The 19049-nt window shown below is 44.3% G+C and overlaps 2 protein-coding genes across 8 annotated transcripts in view; one reads left to right on the plus strand and one right to left on the minus strand.

Annotated features, from left to right (window-relative positions):
* Positions 1-15059, minus strand: part of IFT122 (intraflagellar transport 122) — a 32489-nt gene extending 17430 nt beyond the window's left edge. Inside the window, exons 1-17 of one of the 5 annotated variants that reach the window (XR_013955332.1) lie at positions 14910-15059; positions 14653-14719; positions 13640-13724; positions 12726-12804; positions 11865-11941; positions 11379-11445; positions 10221-10367; positions 9717-9878; positions 8705-8780; positions 8037-8228; positions 7126-7264; positions 6302-6504; positions 5700-5837; positions 4849-5013; positions 3808-4005; positions 2046-2186; positions 315-368 (exon numbers count right to left, since the gene is read on the minus strand). Coding sequence is in view for 4 of the 5 variants with exons in the window: in XM_080605538.1 (XP_080461664.1) it covers positions 315-368; positions 2046-2186; positions 3808-4005; positions 4849-5013; positions 5700-5837; positions 6302-6504; positions 7126-7264; positions 8037-8228; positions 8705-8780; positions 9717-9878; positions 10221-10367; positions 11379-11445; positions 11865-11941; positions 12726-12804; positions 13640-13724; positions 14653-14719; positions 14910-14950 (2031 nt within the window). In the remaining variant the exon portion in view is untranslated. Of the gene's footprint in view, positions 1-314; positions 369-2045; positions 2187-3807; positions 4006-4848; positions 5014-5699; positions 5838-6301; positions 6505-7125; positions 7265-8036; positions 8229-8704; positions 8781-9716; positions 9879-10220; positions 10368-11378; positions 11446-11864; positions 11942-12725; positions 12805-13639; positions 13725-14652; positions 14720-14909 lie in introns of those variants that run through there. The other 4 variants (XM_080605538.1, XM_080605539.1, XM_080605540.1 and 1 more) reach the window with 4 other exon arrangements.
* Positions 15060-15172: 113 nt separating this feature from the next.
* Positions 15173-18867, plus strand: MBD4 (methyl-CpG binding domain 4, DNA glycosylase). 3 transcript variants are annotated; one of them, XM_080605545.1, is made up of 6 exons: positions 15173-15749; positions 16301-16375; positions 16985-17119; positions 17341-17490; positions 17811-17914; positions 18340-18867. In XM_080605545.1, the coding sequence occupies exons 1-6, from the start codon at positions 15188-15190 to the stop codon at positions 18850-18852; spliced, it is 1539 nt and encodes a 512-aa protein (XP_080461671.1). In that variant the 5' UTR covers positions 15173-15187; the 3' UTR covers positions 18853-18867. The 3 variants fall into 3 exon arrangements, with proteins under 3 accessions (XP_080461671.1, XP_080461672.1, XP_080461673.1); XM_080605546.1 differs by having other exon boundaries at positions 17401-17490; positions 18340-18862; XM_080605547.1 differs by having other exon boundaries at positions 18440-18631.
* Positions 18868-19049: the final 182 nt, after the last annotated feature.

Genomic DNA, 19049 nt, shown 5'->3' on the forward strand with positions numbered 1-19049 from the left:
CTCATGTTTATGAAGTATTCTGTACTAAGATCCATTAGCACAGTAGTATTCTACCAATTATTAGTTGAATATTTTTCCAGTTTGCTGAATGCTTCTAAGTTCTCATACAGTGCACTGTCCCACAACCGCATTTTTCTCCCAGTTAAGTTTCAGTCCCATGACTAGAATTAGAGTCATCTCTGCTAATCAGGATTTCTCACTCTGAACACAAATCCAACAGTCAGAAGCACTAACTGAACAGACATCTCTCCAAAATAGAAAGCACTTATTTCAGCACAGCGTGTTTTCTTACACTATCTTTAACGTTCTCTTACCTCAATACTGCTGATCAATTCTAGATATCTAAGGTCTCTTATTCTGGTAAATGCCTATTAAAAAAAAAAGAAAAAAAGGAATTTACTTGAAAAGCCAGGAAACCAACAAAATGTTGTTACACATAAATCCAGCTGTCTTCGTGCAAGTAGGACAAACAGCAACACGCCGTTTTTTGTGTCTGTGCAGCACCTGACCTGGTGCGCTCTTACTACAGCCGGGGCCCCTCAGCCACTACAATAAATATGACATGGGGACAACTCGAATGGCTATCACTGAAAACAAACGGTGAAGGTAGGGACTAGTAGTCGTATTCACGTCAGTCTCACAGGAAACGCGAAATACCTTTTAAAATATTATATGCTTTTATTCTATTTTACAGCTTTTCTACTTTTCCGTTAGACAGGATACACACTAAAATTTAAGGAGACTATTACAAGTATAACATATAAATGACTGTATTGCTGAAACAATACACATATGCTTATAGTTTTTATACCATTCTGAAAAATTCAGTATAGAAGCAGCCCAGGGAGAAGAAAGCAAGAAGACAAGACAGAAGTACTGGGAGACGGTGTAATATCTTTTGCGAATGGAGATAAATGTGCAGCCCAAAGTCCCAAGTGGCAAAGTCACGTGCAAGTTACAGCAGCTTAGCACTTCTTCTTGACAGGCATCAAAAAATAGAAATTTAACTCTTTAGACTGCATGTTCAAGACTTCTAGCCAAACTAATGCTTAAGAGGGCATAGAATATTCTGCTTACACCAGATCGGACTAGGAACTACGAGAGCCTTTAATGTCAAGAAGCTGCTTTTGTTCACATTAATCCGCTCTAATTCTAAGAGGGCACTACTTTAAAATTCCAAGGAGGCACTGAAAACTTCTTTTTAAGAGTATCTATTTGCATAAAACCATCTATGAAACTGGAATTATTCTGATGCTTCCACCTCATGAAAAAAGAGAAAAATAAAGCATTTAATGTCCTAAAAAAAATAAAAATATGTTATTAAAAGATGCCTATCATTGCAGGCCATTCCCTGCATATTTTTAGAATGCTTTGTCTTTCATACAATATTTATGGCATTGAACTCAGTTTGCCCTCTCTTATTTGAAAAAAGATGCTGAAGGAAAAATAGGGAAAGTATTTTATGCCAGAGAAAACTGTTCTTTGGTATACACCCACCTACATATTACTCCCAAAAAAGAGACATCCCTGATAGAAGGTGACTAAAATGATGACATGCTATCACCATCCTCAAAGAAAACTAACGTGTAAGTAAAAAACAATGAAATCTACACATTTAAACTGAGGTTCTCTTAAACACTTGGGGTGGAGGACACAAAGAATAGAGATTTATAGCGCTGGGGGGGGAGGTGTAGCTGAGAAATTCTTTGCTGCCACCTGGTGGCGAGCAGCACCACTGAACAACTTCCCAGTTTTATTTCTCGAATTCATCAGCTCATTTTCCAGCAGATGTTAAAAAGCCTTTCTTCATACTTAGCACTTATTTAGAACATGGCATTTATCTAGAAGAAAAAAAATGGATCTCTGTTTAAAACCTCATCCCAGATCTTGCATATAACACAGACCATGCCTAGGGCAAGTAAGATAGCAACACAGAAACACCACTTCGTATTCCAGCAATTAAAAAAAAAAGAAACTACAATGACAGCAAATTAAATAAATAAATAAATAAATAAATCTGCTAATCAAGCGAATAACTACCTTACCTTTTTAGCTGTTTCAAACTCCAGTCCTTCTAAGGCTTCCATGGCCAGTTCTTTCCAGTCAGCATCAGTCACTCCTAAACATGCAATTTGATACGCTTCTTTAAACATTTTCCGTTCCAGATATTGATACATGGGTGCAGACTGAGGATTTCCATTGGAAAAATGTGTATTAGAAAGCATAATACTGAGGTACATTTGTGAAATTCTCTATACACAGTCAGAAAAAAATACATTCCAATCACAACTTCTATGAAATTCCACAGGGAATAAATGTATGTTTTTGTACAGCATGCAGAATAACATTCTGGGGGAGTTATCAGTGTATCTGCAGACTAGCTTGGTTAATTATATTCCAAACTCATCCACCTTGAAGTCTTCACTTCCCAGCACATTAGGAAGTAGTTAATGAATTCTTCTGATTCCTCTGAGCATTGTACATGCTAGATATCATGTATGAAGGTTTTTTGTTGTTTTGTTTGTTTTTAAAGAAAATACTATGAAGACAGAGCAAAGGAGGGGGCAGTTTGTTCTCAAAGGCTCCAAGCATGACAAGTTACCCAACAGACCAGGACGAAGCATCCCTAGAAATATTCAAACCCAAGAGCAAGGGGCATCGTGAGGAAGTAACTCCACTGTGCCAACCTGACGACAAAGCTGTTTTACCAAGACTGAAACTATTAAGCCCAGAAGATGCTGACCTCTCCTAAGGACCTGCCCTAAAAGCAAGTTAAGGAGAAACGCTGTCAACTGCTGCAGGCTGATGCAAACAGAACAAGGCTCAGGGACCTGCAGCTGCAGTTCAAACCCTCTGAATGAGCACGGAGCGCTGCTGCTTCCTTAATTCTGGGTTTGCAAGTAAAGAAAGGATGCACATTGATCTCCATGTTACTTTTATCAATTTATCTCAAAACCATATACTTTCTGGTACTCTCTCCCACCAAAGTACACTTTTGAATAACCTGCCTAAAGCATTCCAAAGACAGACTGAAAAAAAGCACGCTAGGCTTGGTATATCTCACAGCTACCAACCATGCTGGACAATCCAGACTTCAATTAAGGGGTCTAATTAATTAATCAGCGTTAACGTCTACAGAACGGACAGGGATCTAACACAGGATACCCATTAGTTCAACAAAAGCACATAGCACATTTTTCTTCGTTGACCCTGAATTTCGACTCTTGCACAAAAATGTGGGTCAGAAGTGAGTCAGAAACTGGTTTTTTTTTTTCCTTTTTTGTTTGTTTCTTAGACTGCTTTATACTCTTCCATTGCTTCCCATAATACAGAATATAGCATTTTGTGGATGGCGATTTATAAACTTGGAATATAAAGACTACACGTGCATGATACAGTCAGACTAAAGCATGCAGCTTAAATATTACCTAAATACACTTAGATGATGCAGTATTTGATGTACTCATAAGGAAAATAAAATGAAAAGTTGAAGAAAGGTACACAGACTACATTAAAAGTACAGGAAGAGGTAACACCCGCACCATAAATTTAAAAGCAAAGATGAATATAAGTACATTTGCAAGTAGAGAAGTAGAAAGAATCAACAGCAAAAAGGAAATTAGATTCATTATGATCAAATAAAAATAAAATAGATCATGCAATATATCTTATATGGCAATAAAGAAGATTTGTAATTGCAATCATTTCGGTAACAGAATACTGATAAATTTCATAAAAGCTTCTTCACTTCTTAAACACTGATGTTTATGAAATGTAAAGCAACACTTAATGAGATAAAAGGATTACCTGTGGAACTTCAACAGCTGACATAGAAAAAACATGAAGACAGAAGATCTTGGAGCCGTTGTAACCCACAACAAAGCCTTGAAGTTTTTGTTGATGGACAGGGAAGTTACTAGCTTTGATATTGAGGTAACCCCCTCCAGAAAAGCAAAGCATATCCTCACACTGTGTATTCCAAGCCACACTGTTAGCATTGGGTTCCTAAAGAACAAAATAACTGATGATTACAACAGATACAACCACATAATCTGTCCTAAGAAATATGCATCCTTCAGATAGAACATTTGACCTATTATAGCCTGGGTATGTGCGCACACACATGCACGCACGTGTATTTATTATTTACATTTGCAATAATCTAAAGCCTCGTATATTCCTAAACAGATTTACAGAGCCATATTTTACATTTCAACAGCTATAATTGTCTTTTCTTTGTTTTGCATTTGGTAATTATCTGTACTATCAAACTGTAGAACATACTATTCCGCAATAACAAACTGTTTGCTAGCTACCACACTGAACTGATCATTTTTGTGCCTGTAACTAAAAGAAAGTTACAGACCTTGTCTTTGTAGCACTTCATACTTTATATACAGTATTCTCTGAAAATACTTCAAATGAGTGAACACTCAGAGGGACTGTTAAGCTTTCAATAAAGAGAGAATTATTATTCATTTTATAGTCTGGGAATACATAACAAACAAGTTTAGGCTTTGTGTTCATATTATGATAAAGCCGAAATTCTTGTTAACACTAATACTTGAAAAGGAACCAGGAAAGAGCTCTAAATTAACCTGAAACGGTCACTTGTTAAAGCGTTCTTTATTCAGCTGTTGCTCACACATCTCCTGTCTTCTAATTCCTCATCTACTAACTCTAAAACAGTAGTTTTCATTGAGAAATAGTTACGTTCTACAAACTGAGATTAATGGCTTAAATAAGTTATTTGAACTTAAAACTTTTGTTACGTTCTGTGTTCTCAATCTCTTCCTAACCCTCCCCCCCCTTTTTTTTTTAGGGAGTGAGAACAAGACTAAGTTTTACCTGAAACAGCAACTCTTTGGTATGAATATCATACACTAGGCAGGTATCGTTTTCATCAACCACTGCGAGCTTGTTTCGAGATGCACTCATATCCAGACAGCGCACAGCTGTGGATTGCTTCAACAGGACGATCGCAAAGACATTATCAACAAATATCTTCAGAATCTAGACATATTTGAAACCAAAATCAGTCAGGTTTTTGTTCCTAGAACTAGGAATCACACAGTGAGTACAAACGCTAATGCTGTATAAAGTATGCAATTGCAACTTTTTTTTCAGAGAAATTGTAAAATAAAATTATAAAAACACTTTCAGTTTGAAGTATCTTGAAATTCAAGACTTGTTTCCAGACATACTCTAGCTTGCAAGCCCATACAAATAGGACATTTGCTAAACATCGTGAAATTTTTAGTCCTCCACTTTAACAATTACATTAATATATGACTAAAGGAAAGTATAACATTGATACAGAAGACACTAAAGATCTCAAATTCCTTTCTACTTCTGTCCTTAACATCAATATCTATGGGCTCCAGTTTGCAACTCTCAGAGGACACACACATGCACACCACCACCCTCTCCAATGACAAATGTTCTCTCAGTTCACCAAGACCTCGTTTTTTGTCAGTTGTTCTAGCAACATATGGGCTTAAAAGTCAAGCAAGTTTGCGTAAATTTTGTATCCAGAGAAAATGAAAGAAAGAAGCAATCGTTTTTAAAAACAAGATGAGATTCCATCAAATAAAATTTTAGGTTATGAGAAAACATGCTGCTCTTCAAGGTCTCCCCCAAAGAGCGTTAAACAGGTTTCATTTTCAGTGAAAAGACACATACCAGACATTATGTGTTACCTGACCATTCTTTAGACCAACTAAGAGGCCTTCTCTTCCTGGAGGTCCTCCAATTACTTTAATATAACGAATAAGAGATTCCATCAGCCATTCCCGTTCTTTAACGCCACTAAATGAGAGGCACTGCAATCTTTTCTCCTAAAGACATAGTAACGTACACAATACTGCATAAAGAAAAAACCCTTGTGCCTCTGAGGTTTTGCATTTATACCTATGCTATGTGCGCCTATTTTACATACAAAAAAATCAGAATGTCAGTCAATTTAACAGAGTGAATTCTTTAAGGCTTCTTAGTGCTATGAACAAACAAACAAGCAAAAACAAAAAACCCACAGCTGTTTTTGCAGCTCACCTTTGCCCAAAAGTTTCCCTACATTGGGTGCTACAGTTCTCTATGGCAACTGTTTTACTAAAGCAGGGCCCCTGCAGCATGCCACAGCTATAGCTTAGTGTGTCGGCACTGTAACACATTGCATTGTCTAATAGTGCAAACCGTTACAGTTTTTCCCCTTAAGATACCAAACTTTTCCTACCACCTATTTGGACAGCTACCTTCAAGTTTGAGTACACCCCAAGACTACTTTTAATTTTAAGGCACATACCTGGCATAAAATTATGTGATCTGAACATACAACCAGCAAGTTGCATTCAAATTTCTTTACTATTTTTTCCTTCACCCGATAATACATATCTGAAGAATCATCTGAGTATAGCTCATAAATCAAGATTTTCTCTGGCATCTGGATGGCTAATCTGTTTTTGTAGATCGCAATTTTCTTTACAAGCTCTCTGCCTTTTATTCTAACTAGAGGGAAAGAAAAACAAAAAACACAGTATAGGCTGACATGAAATAACAGACTAAGTCAGAAAAACCCAGTATAAAGTTAAAATTTATTTTTTCTGAAGCACCTATATTTAAAAGCAGATTGCTGCTAGGATATGTTTGTTTTTCTGCATCTATATAAATTGTTACGTGGACAGAAGGTTATCTTCCTCCACTTTTTTTTTTCAACTGCACATTCCAGAACAGTATTTTGATCCCTTCCCATAAAAAGCCAAATGAGCACAAAAAACAAAAATCAGCACAAACCTTTGAGGTTGCGAGTAAAAAAATATCTATATCTATCTACCTATATATAGGTATTTTTATCTCATTTGCACAGATTAAAATCTTATCCTAAAAGCTTCTGCCCCTCCCATCATCCTTTCAAATCCCCACATCTTTCACTAAGCTTGTCAGCACTGATCCTCCAGAACCCAAGTTTGCACTCTCATCCTGCAAAAAGGATTCTCAGTTTTACTGTGAAAGTGACAACAATCTGACTGGTATACGAAGCATTTATTCCAAGCGTTCTAATGGATATTAATTTAAAAAAAAAAAAAAAAGTAACGACAGTGAAGCTTTGGCCTGGGAGTGTGAAATTACCTTTTTGTTCAGTGATGAGGTGTTGGACAATAACATCAGTCATGCTGTCTCTGTAAGCATAGCGATCTTTATAAAGTCCGTGAACAGTGCTGAAAATCAACTGATAAAAGGATATTGTTCCATCCTGGCACCCTACTGCCTGAACACAAGGAGAAAATAATTTTAGTTAATTGGTACGTGTAGGTGAGAATTGGCAAAACTTGCAGTATTGATGAGCATTATGTTCCTCTTCCTGCATAATGTATAGACTGAAAGCAATTACAGCTTACTTGTACTAAAACAGTGTCAAAATCGCTGTTGACCTTTGTAGTGCAAAGCAAGGATTGATGCTATCATAGACTAAGTTTATGTTTTGGGTTGTTGTTTTTGTTTGTTTGTTTTCTTTCGGTGGTGGTTTTAGTGGTTTTTGTTTGTTTTTAATCTGCTCTGCATCTCTTAACATTTGTGTATTAGCACAGACTGCAGCATTTATGACTAACAGTTGCCCTGCTGGTATTTTCCACGAGGTATAAAGCTAGAAACTCCACACAGAAACAGAACTCAGAACTTTCTTCCCATCATGGAACTTTCTTCCCATCACGGAACTAGATTTGGTCAACTTAGAGGTCATTATCTTTTTTTTTCCTCCTCCTTTTCCTCCCTTCCCAAACCCTCCTCATTGTAAATCAAAATGCAGCAAATACTTACCATCTGAAAGCAAGAATTACACTCATTTACTGCCATACTGCAGCCCACATTTTACTTCTGCAGGATATTTTTAATTTCAGTGGTAGCTGAAATATTTTAGGAGCTCACTAAACAGTGTTTAGGTTCTGCTGTCTCAGTAGGGACATACAGACTAGACAAATGAATTTGAAAATTGCCTTACGGCTCACTGTCTGTGAAAGTATCAGTAAAATGTACCTACTCACCACATAGTTGGAGTCTGGTTTAGCTTTACATGTCCACACCCAGCTACTTTGCTCTCCTATGGTTCCGAGACGCACACCATCCTTCGTGAAGAGTGAAACCTGTTTATCGGAACCTCCCAGTAAAATATACTCTCCCTTCGTAAAATAGCTGACACAGCAAGGGTCAAAATTGAGCATTCTGTCCTTCCCAATCTACAAGGGAAAATAAAAATACATAAATAAAAAATATTAACAAAAGGATCGTTTCATATTTTCCCAAGACAACAATAACGGGTGAAAATAAACGCAAGGATCTTTTTCTTAGCGGCAACTGCTGTCACCAAGACCTTTCTCCTCATCTCTCCAGCCACGCACAACTTTTCAATACCTTAGAAACACTGTCTATCTTAATATTCCAAAAGGCAGTTCTAAATTACATCCAAAAGTCACAGAAGCTGTAAAGGCATTAATACAAGAATTTTAAGACAGTAGCTGAGTTGCCACAGGAGATGCAAGAGCTAGAGAAAAATCTGGTTTGGGGGGGTGAGGTGGTGGGGAATGACAGATTCATTACAGGCCTGGAGAACAGAAAACATTTAATGTAGCTCATAAAGCCTTGACATACAAGCACTTTGTCTACAGTACACAAAGCAGAATCAGAAATACCATACCACGTTCCAAAAACATACCTGTTTGCCACTAAGTTGATAAAAGGAAAGCTTTTGACCCCAGTCGGCTACAGCTAAAGTATCATTGCGTTCATCTCTAACAACAACAGAAAAAGTTAATGGTAATTTTTATAGTAACTTATTCGTAAATTTCTTAGAGCAACAGAACCAAGTAATAGGATAGCAGAATATATTTCAAATTACTCAAAACAAACAAAAAACTAACAAAAACCTACAACCACCAGATGGAAGTACAGCAGAGAAATCTTGCCATTTAAAACTGAGGAAGACGGCTTAGAGACAAAAGAAAAATCAGTCTCCTTTACAGGAATAACTGAAAAGCTTGATTCTGCTATGTAAGTAGCAGGTGCAGTGAAACTAGTGGTCCTTTAAACAAATGAAGCATCTGGGCCCAGATTCTGATCTTAGCTACAGTAGTATAAAGTCACCGTAACATCAAAAACAATACAGCTAAGCAAAACTGAACCACAGCTACGAGAACGCAAGGCAGAAAAGGAAATTTTTCCTGCCAGACCCGCAGCATACTGAGGAAAGGGCTCAGTATCAGATTTGTTAATTTTGGTACTCTGACACGATCTGTCCAACTTGGAACAAAACGTCAGAGTCACCTTCCCTACAGTCTTGCTTAGGAAGAAGGGAGACGGAAATCTGAGCATTCTGCTGCAAATAATGCTTCTAACCATAAGCTGAAAAAAAAGAAAAAAAAAACTACTGAAAAGCTAACTGTTCAGTAAGCCCCTTCCCTTTGCTCAGCGAGCAAGGTATGCGCTTGTGAGAAAAAACAACATGCTACCATGTGCTTAAGAAGTATCTCACAATGAACACATACTGGCAGAATAAATTAGTATTATACCTGCAACTCCTAATCCAGGATTTCCTAACTTCTGAATACCCGGTTTTGCAACCTGCGTAAATACTCTTTGCCTTTGCTGCTTTTTGTAAATTGCTCTTCCGGGTAACACAGATACACATCTGTCTGTCTGTCTGTCTGTTCCTTTGTAATTTCACTCACAAGTTGAAATCCATAGGGGTCTCTTCTTCCTCGTGGTCTTCTACTTTTGTCTCACTACACTGCCTACTGCCAGGGCTGGATTTCAATTCTGGTATCTCCTCTACATGGCTGTTATCTGACTCCTCTTGTTGATCTGCTCTACTCCAAAATTTCTCCCACCTACTGCAATAGCAATAGTTTATTCACATATATGTCACAATATCGCCTCTGAATTGAAGTGTAAACAGGTTCCCCCTCCCTCCCCCAATCCAAACACAAACCCAACAACAAAGACAAAGATATGTTTATGACACCTAAGCGGAATTTGTTCCCAGTTTTTCCATGTAATTAAACACTGGCAAAGACAAACCCCAATACATAATCACCAAAAAAATATAAAAAGTAACATATTCGCCATTAATCTGTTCCAGCACGGTTAAAAGTCAAGCCTTTCTGCTATCGATCTATCTGCTATCAAGAATTAGCTAGTCAGCATGAAAAAACAGGAAGAGTGAAATTATTTACCTGGATGGATTCCAACAAATTGACCATATTGGAGATGAAACACCCCCTGTACGCTCTATTTTAACTTTCTCTTCACCATTTTTATTCCGTATGCTGACAATGCCATTGAACATCCCCAGAGCAAGGTACTGGCCATCATTTGTCCAGCTGATAAAACATACACATACAGAAGAGCAAACTACTAAAAACAAGCATCAGGAAGGTAAAACGGTACAGCATACTCAAATAGGGACAATAGACTGAAATGTATTTCTAAAAGGGAGTTCTGGGATATAGCCAGTAATCTTTATAATTTGTTTATGCACCTACATCCACATTTATGGCACCAGCATGCACTTCACAGCAAGAACATTTTATTACGCACACAAATAAAGCAGAAAAAAAAATAAAGATATCATCTGCTTGCAATATTTCTATCGTGCTAATTAGCACATACATTTTTGAGAATGAGATCGTTGACAGTAGACCAGACTTTTAAAAGCTACATTTAGAACACTGAAACTGCATGGTGCTGGGTTAGAGGAGACCTGCTTCTATTCTTGTCTCTACTGCAGTAAGCTGGATGACTTCACACAAATTAATGTAGCCTTGCTTCAGGTTCCCCACGAAAGTAGTATCACCTTCTGCAAATACCAACAACACGGAAGATGAACAGCTCTACAAAAAAAGTATAATTATCTTTCCTCCAACTTCCCTGTGCTGTCACTGCACAAGTTGGCTAAACAGATGGAGAGAGAAATTAAGACACCAGCTCAAAACCAGAGCACCTCCCTGGTACTTTCTGAAGAACTTGGTTTTAACAGTACCAGGTAAACCTCCCAGACCCTTTACTATTTAAAGTGAAACAAACAAACAAAAAAAGCTGCTCTCTGAGAAGACAACACAAGAAAGAACAAATCATCTTTGATGAGTATTAGTCTTATTTCTACTGGAGCATTCTAAATACTATTAAAATATTTTAATAATGAAAATGGCAGAGCAGCATACAATAGGCAGTGCTACTACTCAGCAAGTTAGGAGAGCCCCTCTCATACTAGGAGCCTGTCTTGACAGACATTGAACTACTTTGCTTGAACTTTTTTCCTTTAAGCTTGCATATTATTTGAGCCATTTGTACTGAAACTAACTTAAATGACACAGGTAATTATTAAAACTTACCTACAGCAAGTAATCTTACTGCTAGCTTTATGTTTAGAGACTGACTTCTGTTCAGGAGACCACAAACCTTGATTAAAACAAACAAAAATCCAAAGTAAATTATAGGTAAGCTTTTACCAGTCTTCAAATTAGAAACTAATATTGTCAGAAAACCCAGTTTGGACTTCAAAGGCATCAAAGTCTCAATCACTGTTAGAAGGACATTTAAATACACATTATATAATCAGTAAAGGGGGGAAATATCTAATAAAGGAAGGGTCTCTCTGGAAAAATCACAGTAACGTAGTACATTTTATTCTAGGACATGTCACTACATATAGTCCTTTCCAACTGATTTTAAGTGATATAATTAAGAATCCAATGTTACTTAACTTTAGCTAACGTATCTCTTCTGGATAGAAAGAGCCGTACATATCTGTGGTTAGCTTAGCTACACAACTTTTATGGAATTCAGTGACTTAATGGAAAAGTGAGGAGAAGACATACCAAAATCACTGGAAGAGCAGGATGCCAACTGATGAGTAAGAGGATTGTATGAAACGCACTGTATAGAGTCATTATGCCTAGAATGAAGTTACAATCGCATTTCAATAAATCACTCTTAAATGCCTTCTTCTGACTTTCAGCGAGACAGCAGAAAGGCTCACCAGATGGCAGAAATAACTTGATCAGCTTCTATTACATCAAATTAATCTGCAATTACTGTAAACTAAATCAATAATAAAACCTGAAAAAATTGTCTCTAAATGGCAGGATTCACTGCGTTTCATCGAGACCACCTAAAAATGTATGTAGGTGGTGGTTTGTGAGATGTGATTAAAGGCTATATCCAAACTCTATGCTCCTAACCAGTGCAGTAGCTCGTGTACAATAACTAGTAAGAATTGTACACACACATTCAGAAACAGAATTTGAAGATGTAGCTTAAAAGAGATGACATATTAAACAAAGCAAGAGAAATATGGAAGTACGCTGAGAGAAAAAGTACCAAACCTTACCTTTAGTTTGGTCTTTGACCTAGTTATGTATTAAGTTGGTTTATTATACAGATCAGTTATATTCCGTTTCATTTCATCTCAACCTACAAAGTTTCCCTAGTTCTTTGCCAGCTCTCTAAATTCAGAGATTAATCTAAGCCTTCCCACCCTCTGTAATGCCTTTAATTGCTTTCCTGCCTCATTCGGGTACTTTGACTATTCTTTTCCTCTTCCCTCTCCCATTAGCCACTGGCATGTTCTCTGACCTTAGTTAACCTTCTTCCAACTCTCACATCACTTACTCTTTGACAGCAGAGGGCATAATCAAAGGCTGTATTTGACGCGCAGAGAATTGAAAGGCATCACTTACGTGTATTTCAGAATTCCTTCTAACTTTGAAGTCCAAATTATCACGCTTTTATCAGCTGAGCCAGACGCAAAACGTTTGCCTAGGAATTAAATATAATTTAAATCGCATACACAAGAATCCTTTGCACTCCAATTATTCAACCAAAGAGAGAGCAAGATGTTCTTGAGCGGGACAAGGCTCAAGTAATAACGGGCCTAACACTGTAAGTGTCTTGATGCGGCTGCACCTCTCTATGTGGAATTCCAGTGGCTTTATTTTGATACTCCTTCGGAGACTGCCTCGTCAAAGCCCAGTAATGCAAGCAAGGAGATGGTCTTTCCACCGCTGCCAGTCACAGGTTGAAGATTTGTTACCAGTGTCAAGAGAAATGTGATATATTTTCAAAGGTATTGGCTCTAACTTAAATACTAGTGTTTGAGAGTACGTCCTTTGAACCCCCACACAGTACTTCCTCACAGAACGAGCACCAGAAGCAATGAACGAACTAGAAGCGTAAGATGACCTGTACCGAGCATGCTACCATACGAAGGATCAGAAAATTGGGAAGCTTTGGGAGAGGAACTACTGGAACAAAAATTCCAGGCAAGTGGAGTACTAGAAAGAGGAAACTCTAGGGCAAGCCTTCTCCTGACATTACCTCACGACGTGTAACGGGAGGGGAGGTGGGGACTACAGCTCCGGGATTAACGGGTAGCCGTACAGGTAAAAATACAGTAGTTCCTTCTGCACATCGCATTTGTGAGGCATTTCGAACTCCCGATGAAAAACAAACAAAACAAAACACCACATGCACAAGTGTTCAAAACGCTGTTACTAGAACAACCCTGAATTCTTTATCAATTTGCAGTAAGAAATGGGAGCTATTACGCACTTTACAAAACAAACTAATGATATCCTAAAAAAGGTGTATTTACCATCTTTAGCATAAGCCACACAGTATACCGTGTCCTTATGACCCTTCAAAGGTTGAATTAAGGTTCCATCAGAAGTATCATATACCTGTATAAACAACAGAAAGAAGAAAAAAAGTAATCTTCCAAATGAGGACTATGGCACAAAATTACCTAAGGCCAACAAGTCTGTATCTGTTTGGTTTTTTTGCATGCAATACAATTCACACAAAACAAGGCATTTTAAAGTGGAAAAGCAGCTTTCCTTATCGTAACGCTTCTCTTCCAACATTTGGAAAGAAAGAAGACTAAGCATTAGAAAAACACACGCACAAATGAAATTTCCAAACAAGTTGTTTGGCCTGTTCACCTTGCTTCATCCCTTTCCTTCCTCACATTAGATATTTAAACACAGTAAGCTACTGGAAAGGACCATCACTAAATGCACCATTCTGTGAGTACTGGAGATTAAGAAGCCTGCCTTCCTTCAGCTCCAACTATCTCTCTGTAGCTGTGCAATCCATCCAGCCATCCGGGCAGTTCTCACACCCATCCCGTCGGAAAGCTTTGGAGGAGACTGTGAGCAGCTCTTGCTGACGGGCAAGCGGCAGGCATACTGACCCAGGGAGCTTGATGGGAGCCCTACTTGAAGCCGCTCTCAAAGTACGGACATAAATTTGCGTTTCACAGAAATTCTCATGGCACTTGTGAGAGCAGAGCGCTGCACGCCACGCCACCATGCAGACTCTGGATGAAGGTCAGCGGATCGCCAACCGCTCTGTGAAGCGCGAGAGTACAAGACGACACGAGCAACACAAGTCCATTACTTTTGGAAATTGAGCCTAAAGCTGGGTAAGAAACGTTAAAAAGCCTCAGAACACTTTACAGCGAGCCTGCGCTAATACATATGCAGATATCAGACTGCACTACCAGAGATAAGAGGATTTGGGGTGGTTTAAATTCCTAAGTTAACGTGAAAGAAATCACACTCGTACAGCTGTAACTGCACGAGAGGAGGACAGGAGCCGCTTCCCTACCAGGAGCCTGTTTCCAGCAGCAATTATCAGCTGGGTCCCGTCGGGCTTGAACGCCAGGTCATAAATGCTACGGGAAAGACAAACACACAACAGGATTAAGTGGCTCTCCGTGCCGGCAGGCGGCAGCGCACAGAGCACCCCAACTGCGGCCTTCGGCGTCCCGTCACGAGAACCGGGAGAGACCCCCGCAGCGGGCCGGCGGCTCGGCTCGGCGCTGCCCGGGCCGGGGCCGGGGCCGTGACCGCGGGGCCGCTCACCAGTGCTCGGCCTGGTCGCGCCAGGTCAGCGCGGCCCGCATGGCCGGGCCGGGCCGGGTAGGGCTGGGTCGGGCCGGGCCGCCGCCGCCCGCGGCCCTGGCAACGCGCGTGCGCACCGAGGCCCGGCGGCAGGGGGCGCCCGGCGGCAGGGGGCAGCCGAGGGCCGGGCCGCAGCGCGCACGCGCGGCGAGGGCGGGAGGGCGGCGGGCGCGCGCCGGTGGGGCCGCGTGACCGCGGTGCCGGAGGCGGCCTGGGCGCCGCGCGCGGGCGGGGCCCGCATGGCGCCGGGCGGCGGCGTGACGTCAGGGCGCGCGGCGGGCGGGCCGGCCGGGAGCGGCGCGGGAGCGGCGGGGGGCGGCCGGCGGCGGGGGGCGGCGCGAGGCCGCGGGGCGCGGGGCGCCGAGGCCGGCGGCGAGCCGCGGGGGGCAGCGCCCGCGGGGGGCCGCCCCGGAGGCCCCGCAGCCGGGCCGGGCGGAGGCGGGCGCAAGAGGAGCCGGGCCGGCAGCCCCCGCGAGGGGCGGCGGGGGGCGCGCGGCGGGCAGGAGGCGGAAGGCGGCCGGACCCCGGAGGGCCGCGAGGAGGCGGGGAGCCGGCCCCGGGGCGCTCGGGGCGCGCGGGGCGCAGGGGCGCGGCGCCCGACTCGTGGGAGGAGGCCGGGCGCGGGGCCGGGCCCTGGCGAAGCGCCCCCCGCGAGGCCTGAGGAGGAGCCCAGCGCCCTGGGAACCGGGCAGGCGGCGGGCCACGGGAACGCGGGCAGCCGGGGCCTTACGCCCGGCGCCGAGGGAGTCGCTGACGGCCCGCAGCCCGGCGACGAGGGAAGCCTCTCGGCAGTGCCGCAAGGTGCGGACGCGTCTCGGAGCAGAACGTTGCTCTCCCGTCCCGCCGGGGGTCTCCTGAACCGGACGGAAGCGTCTGGGGTCACGTCGGGCTGCTTCGACATTGCATCTGTCTCGCTTCCCTTTCGTTCCCCCACGGCATGTAGCTGAACGTAGAGTGGAAACTCTGCTGGTCCCCTCAGCCGCACGGCGCGGTAGCCGTCCCGCCCCTGCGCGGACTCTGCAGTGCCGTTGCCCCGTTGGTCGGTGTGCTTCCTGAAGCAGGCCACTTACACCTGGGCTGGCGTGGTAGGGAGCGGGCAACATTTAATTCTTGGCTGTAGATTGAGCCCGGCTTTCCAGGCCACAGCAGAGTGGCGTTAATCGTCAGAAGGCTTTTCGTACAGCTGCAACACGGGAGTGCTGCGGGGAGTCGGAAGCACGTTGACCTAATGTACACCCGTGTGAAATCCTCGCGTTTCCGTCACAACCAAAAGGAAATGTTTTATGAGACATGGTAGCAAAATAGATGCTTTCCTTTTTCCGCTGTAATGCTGAAGTATTACTTCTTTACAGAAGGGTCTGTCCCACGAACACAGGTGGAGAGGAGGAAAACAAGTCCGTACTTCTCAAGTAAATACAGTAAAGAAGGTACAGCGTTCTTCAGGGAAACCGATCCTGTTGGGGAGGCAGGAATAGGCTGGCTCAGGACGCAGCGGTGTTTCAGGAAACGTTTCCAGTTTCAGGCTGGCCACATGCAGTGCCAGCCCAGCCCGGCTCTGCCTCCTGCCCTGGTGCTGCTCTCGCCCCGTTCTGGGCCCCGGGGGGCCGTACTCGCAGCCAGACGTCCCCCTGGCACCCGGCGGCTGCGGGGTGTCGGCGTGGGTGGGCTCGGGGGAGGTTCTCGTCCCGCTGGGGGTACTCTGCCCGTCATGGGGGAGCCCTGCGGCCGCTGCTCTGCACTCGCACAGGAGCGCGAGGAGAGCTGTGGAGGGATGGCCATGGAGGGCCCCTTCGGGGGGAACGTACGTGGTATGGCACGCGGGGACACGGATGGGCAGCCCCGATCCTGTGCCAGCGCTGCAGCGCACAGCGCGTGTTCCCTCGCAGTTTTGCAAAAGAGAGTGCGTGAGTCACCCGCACGTGGTGCCCCACTGGTGAATCTGCTTCACAAGTTCATTTTTAAAATTATTTCCCTTTAAGTAGGTAATGCCATCCTTTACTGCCCAACACATTTTCTTCTATTGCCTTTGCGCGCAGCTCCAAGCCCGCCTAGAAGGAAGGCCTTCAGGAAATGGACTCCTCCACGTTCTCCTTTTAACTTGGTCCAAGAAACACTTTTCCACGATCCGTGGAAACTGCTCATTGCAACCATATTTCTCAATAAGACGTCAGGTAAATGGGGTAATGCAGTTTTGTGTTGTATAGATGCTGGGTGGTGTTATCATAGGATCAGGACAGCTGCCAATTTTTTGTGGCATTAACCCAAGAATAAATACCTATGAGCTTGTGTTGATATAAAAAGCAAGCTTTAATATGTGTCTCCTGCCTCGGCAAAAGCTCACTCCAGGAAGTGTACCTTGATAATCAAAGGAGATGACGATTTCTTTGGCTAGGTAAAATGGCGATCCCTGTGCTCTGGGAGTTCCTTGACAAGTACCCTTCTCCTGAAATAGCCAGGACCGCGGACTGGAAGGAGATGTCAGAGCTGTTGAAACCTCTCGGCCTCTATGCGCTCAGAGCGAAGACTATAATCAAATTTTCAGGTAGATATTCCTGGACAAGTCTGTGGAATGCTCTAAATCATACTAGCGAGAAAACTAGCATTATTTTCAAACAGTGCTTTGTGGTGTTTTTCCTTGGCAAGTGTGGGTGGTGGCTTAGCTCAGGCAGCGTTGGGGTGTGTTGGTTGTAGGTATGCAAAACTGTGATCGTGTGGTCTTAACTGAGTAACTCGGACTGTTAACTTGGCCGTGTTTTTTATTTAAAATATTGCAAAATGGACGTGGGGTAATATCCCGTTTTGATTAGACTTGCTTTCTAGGATCTGTCTGCACGCGGTGAGGTCTGTGACTGTGTGTTCTAGATGAGTACCTGACCAAGCAGTGGAAGTACCCCATTGAGCTGCACGGAATTGGAAAATACGGAAACGACTCCTACAGGATCTTCTGCGTCAACGAATGGGAAGAGGTGCGTGGTGCTGCTGTTCTGCCGGGGCTGGGGCTGAGACGTGCTGCAGGTGGCGGGAGTCTGCCGCCTTGTTTGTGGGACTTCTGCCTATGTACTGGCTTGGATTGAAAAATCAGAGAGCAATTTTTCTTCAGTTAGTTGAATTCGCTAAGTATGCCCTTCGCAAGTCTGAGCCTTTAAGTCAAGGCTGATGTCACCTTGATTTTTTCTGTAATTCTCCATTTTTACTGTTTTCTTACTTCCTTACGGGGGGGGTGAGGCGCCGCAGTGCAGGGTCGGGTTCTTACGCCTAGCGCCAGCAGGATCCTGCCGTGCCTGAGGCGTCCTCGCTGGGCTTTGCCGTGCGGGATCCTGTTGGTGCCGGCCTCCGTGGGGGGCAGGGGGAGGACCGGACCGTTTTGCTCTGTCACGGTGCCTTTCTGCAGCTCCTGCAGGCCGCGTTTGGCGGCCCGCCGGGCTCCATCTGGCAGCACACCTGCGGGGGGCGCCGCAGGAGCGGGCTCAGGACGTGTGGTTGTGCCGCAGGTGCAGCCGCAGGACCACAAGCTGACCACGTACCACGCCTGGCTCCGGGAGAACCGCGAGCAGCTCGGCGTGGGCTGACCGCCGGCGGGGCCCCGCGGCCAGGTCCCGGTTGTGGAGCGGCGCCCGGCAGCCCCTGCACCAAGGAAGCGCTCAGCAGCTGTTTGATTTCAATAAACGCCCGTGTTTTAGCCACCCCGTGTGCCAGCGCCCCCCGTCTGTCAGCGCCGCGGGACGGAGCCGGGGCCGTGCGGCCGCCGTCCCACCGTGGCTGCCCTGAGCCGGAAGCGGAGCCGCGCCCTGCGTCACTTCCGGCGTGCCGGCCGGGGGCGCGGCCCCGGGGGGCGTGGCGTGTGGGTGGGGGCGGGGCGCCGTGGGGGTGGGCTCCTGCCGCGGCCGCGCGCATGCGCCGCTAGGGGGCGCTGCCGAGCCGGGGGCCTGGCGGAAGCCGCCCGGAAGGGCCTGGCGGAAGCGCGGCGCCTGGCGGAAGGGGCTCCCGGCGGGTCCTGGCAGCCTCGTAACCTGCGGGCAGGCGGCGCGGGGCGGCCCCGAGCCCCTCTCCTCGGGCGTCTCCGCCGGAGGGACCCCGCGCGGCGGCACCGCCCGGCGGCGG

The sequence above is a fragment of the Anser brachyrhynchus genome (assembly GCF_964034855.1).
Source record: "Anser brachyrhynchus genome assembly, chromosome: 10".
Lineage (NCBI taxonomy): Eukaryota > Metazoa > Chordata > Aves > Anseriformes > Anatidae > Anser > Anser brachyrhynchus.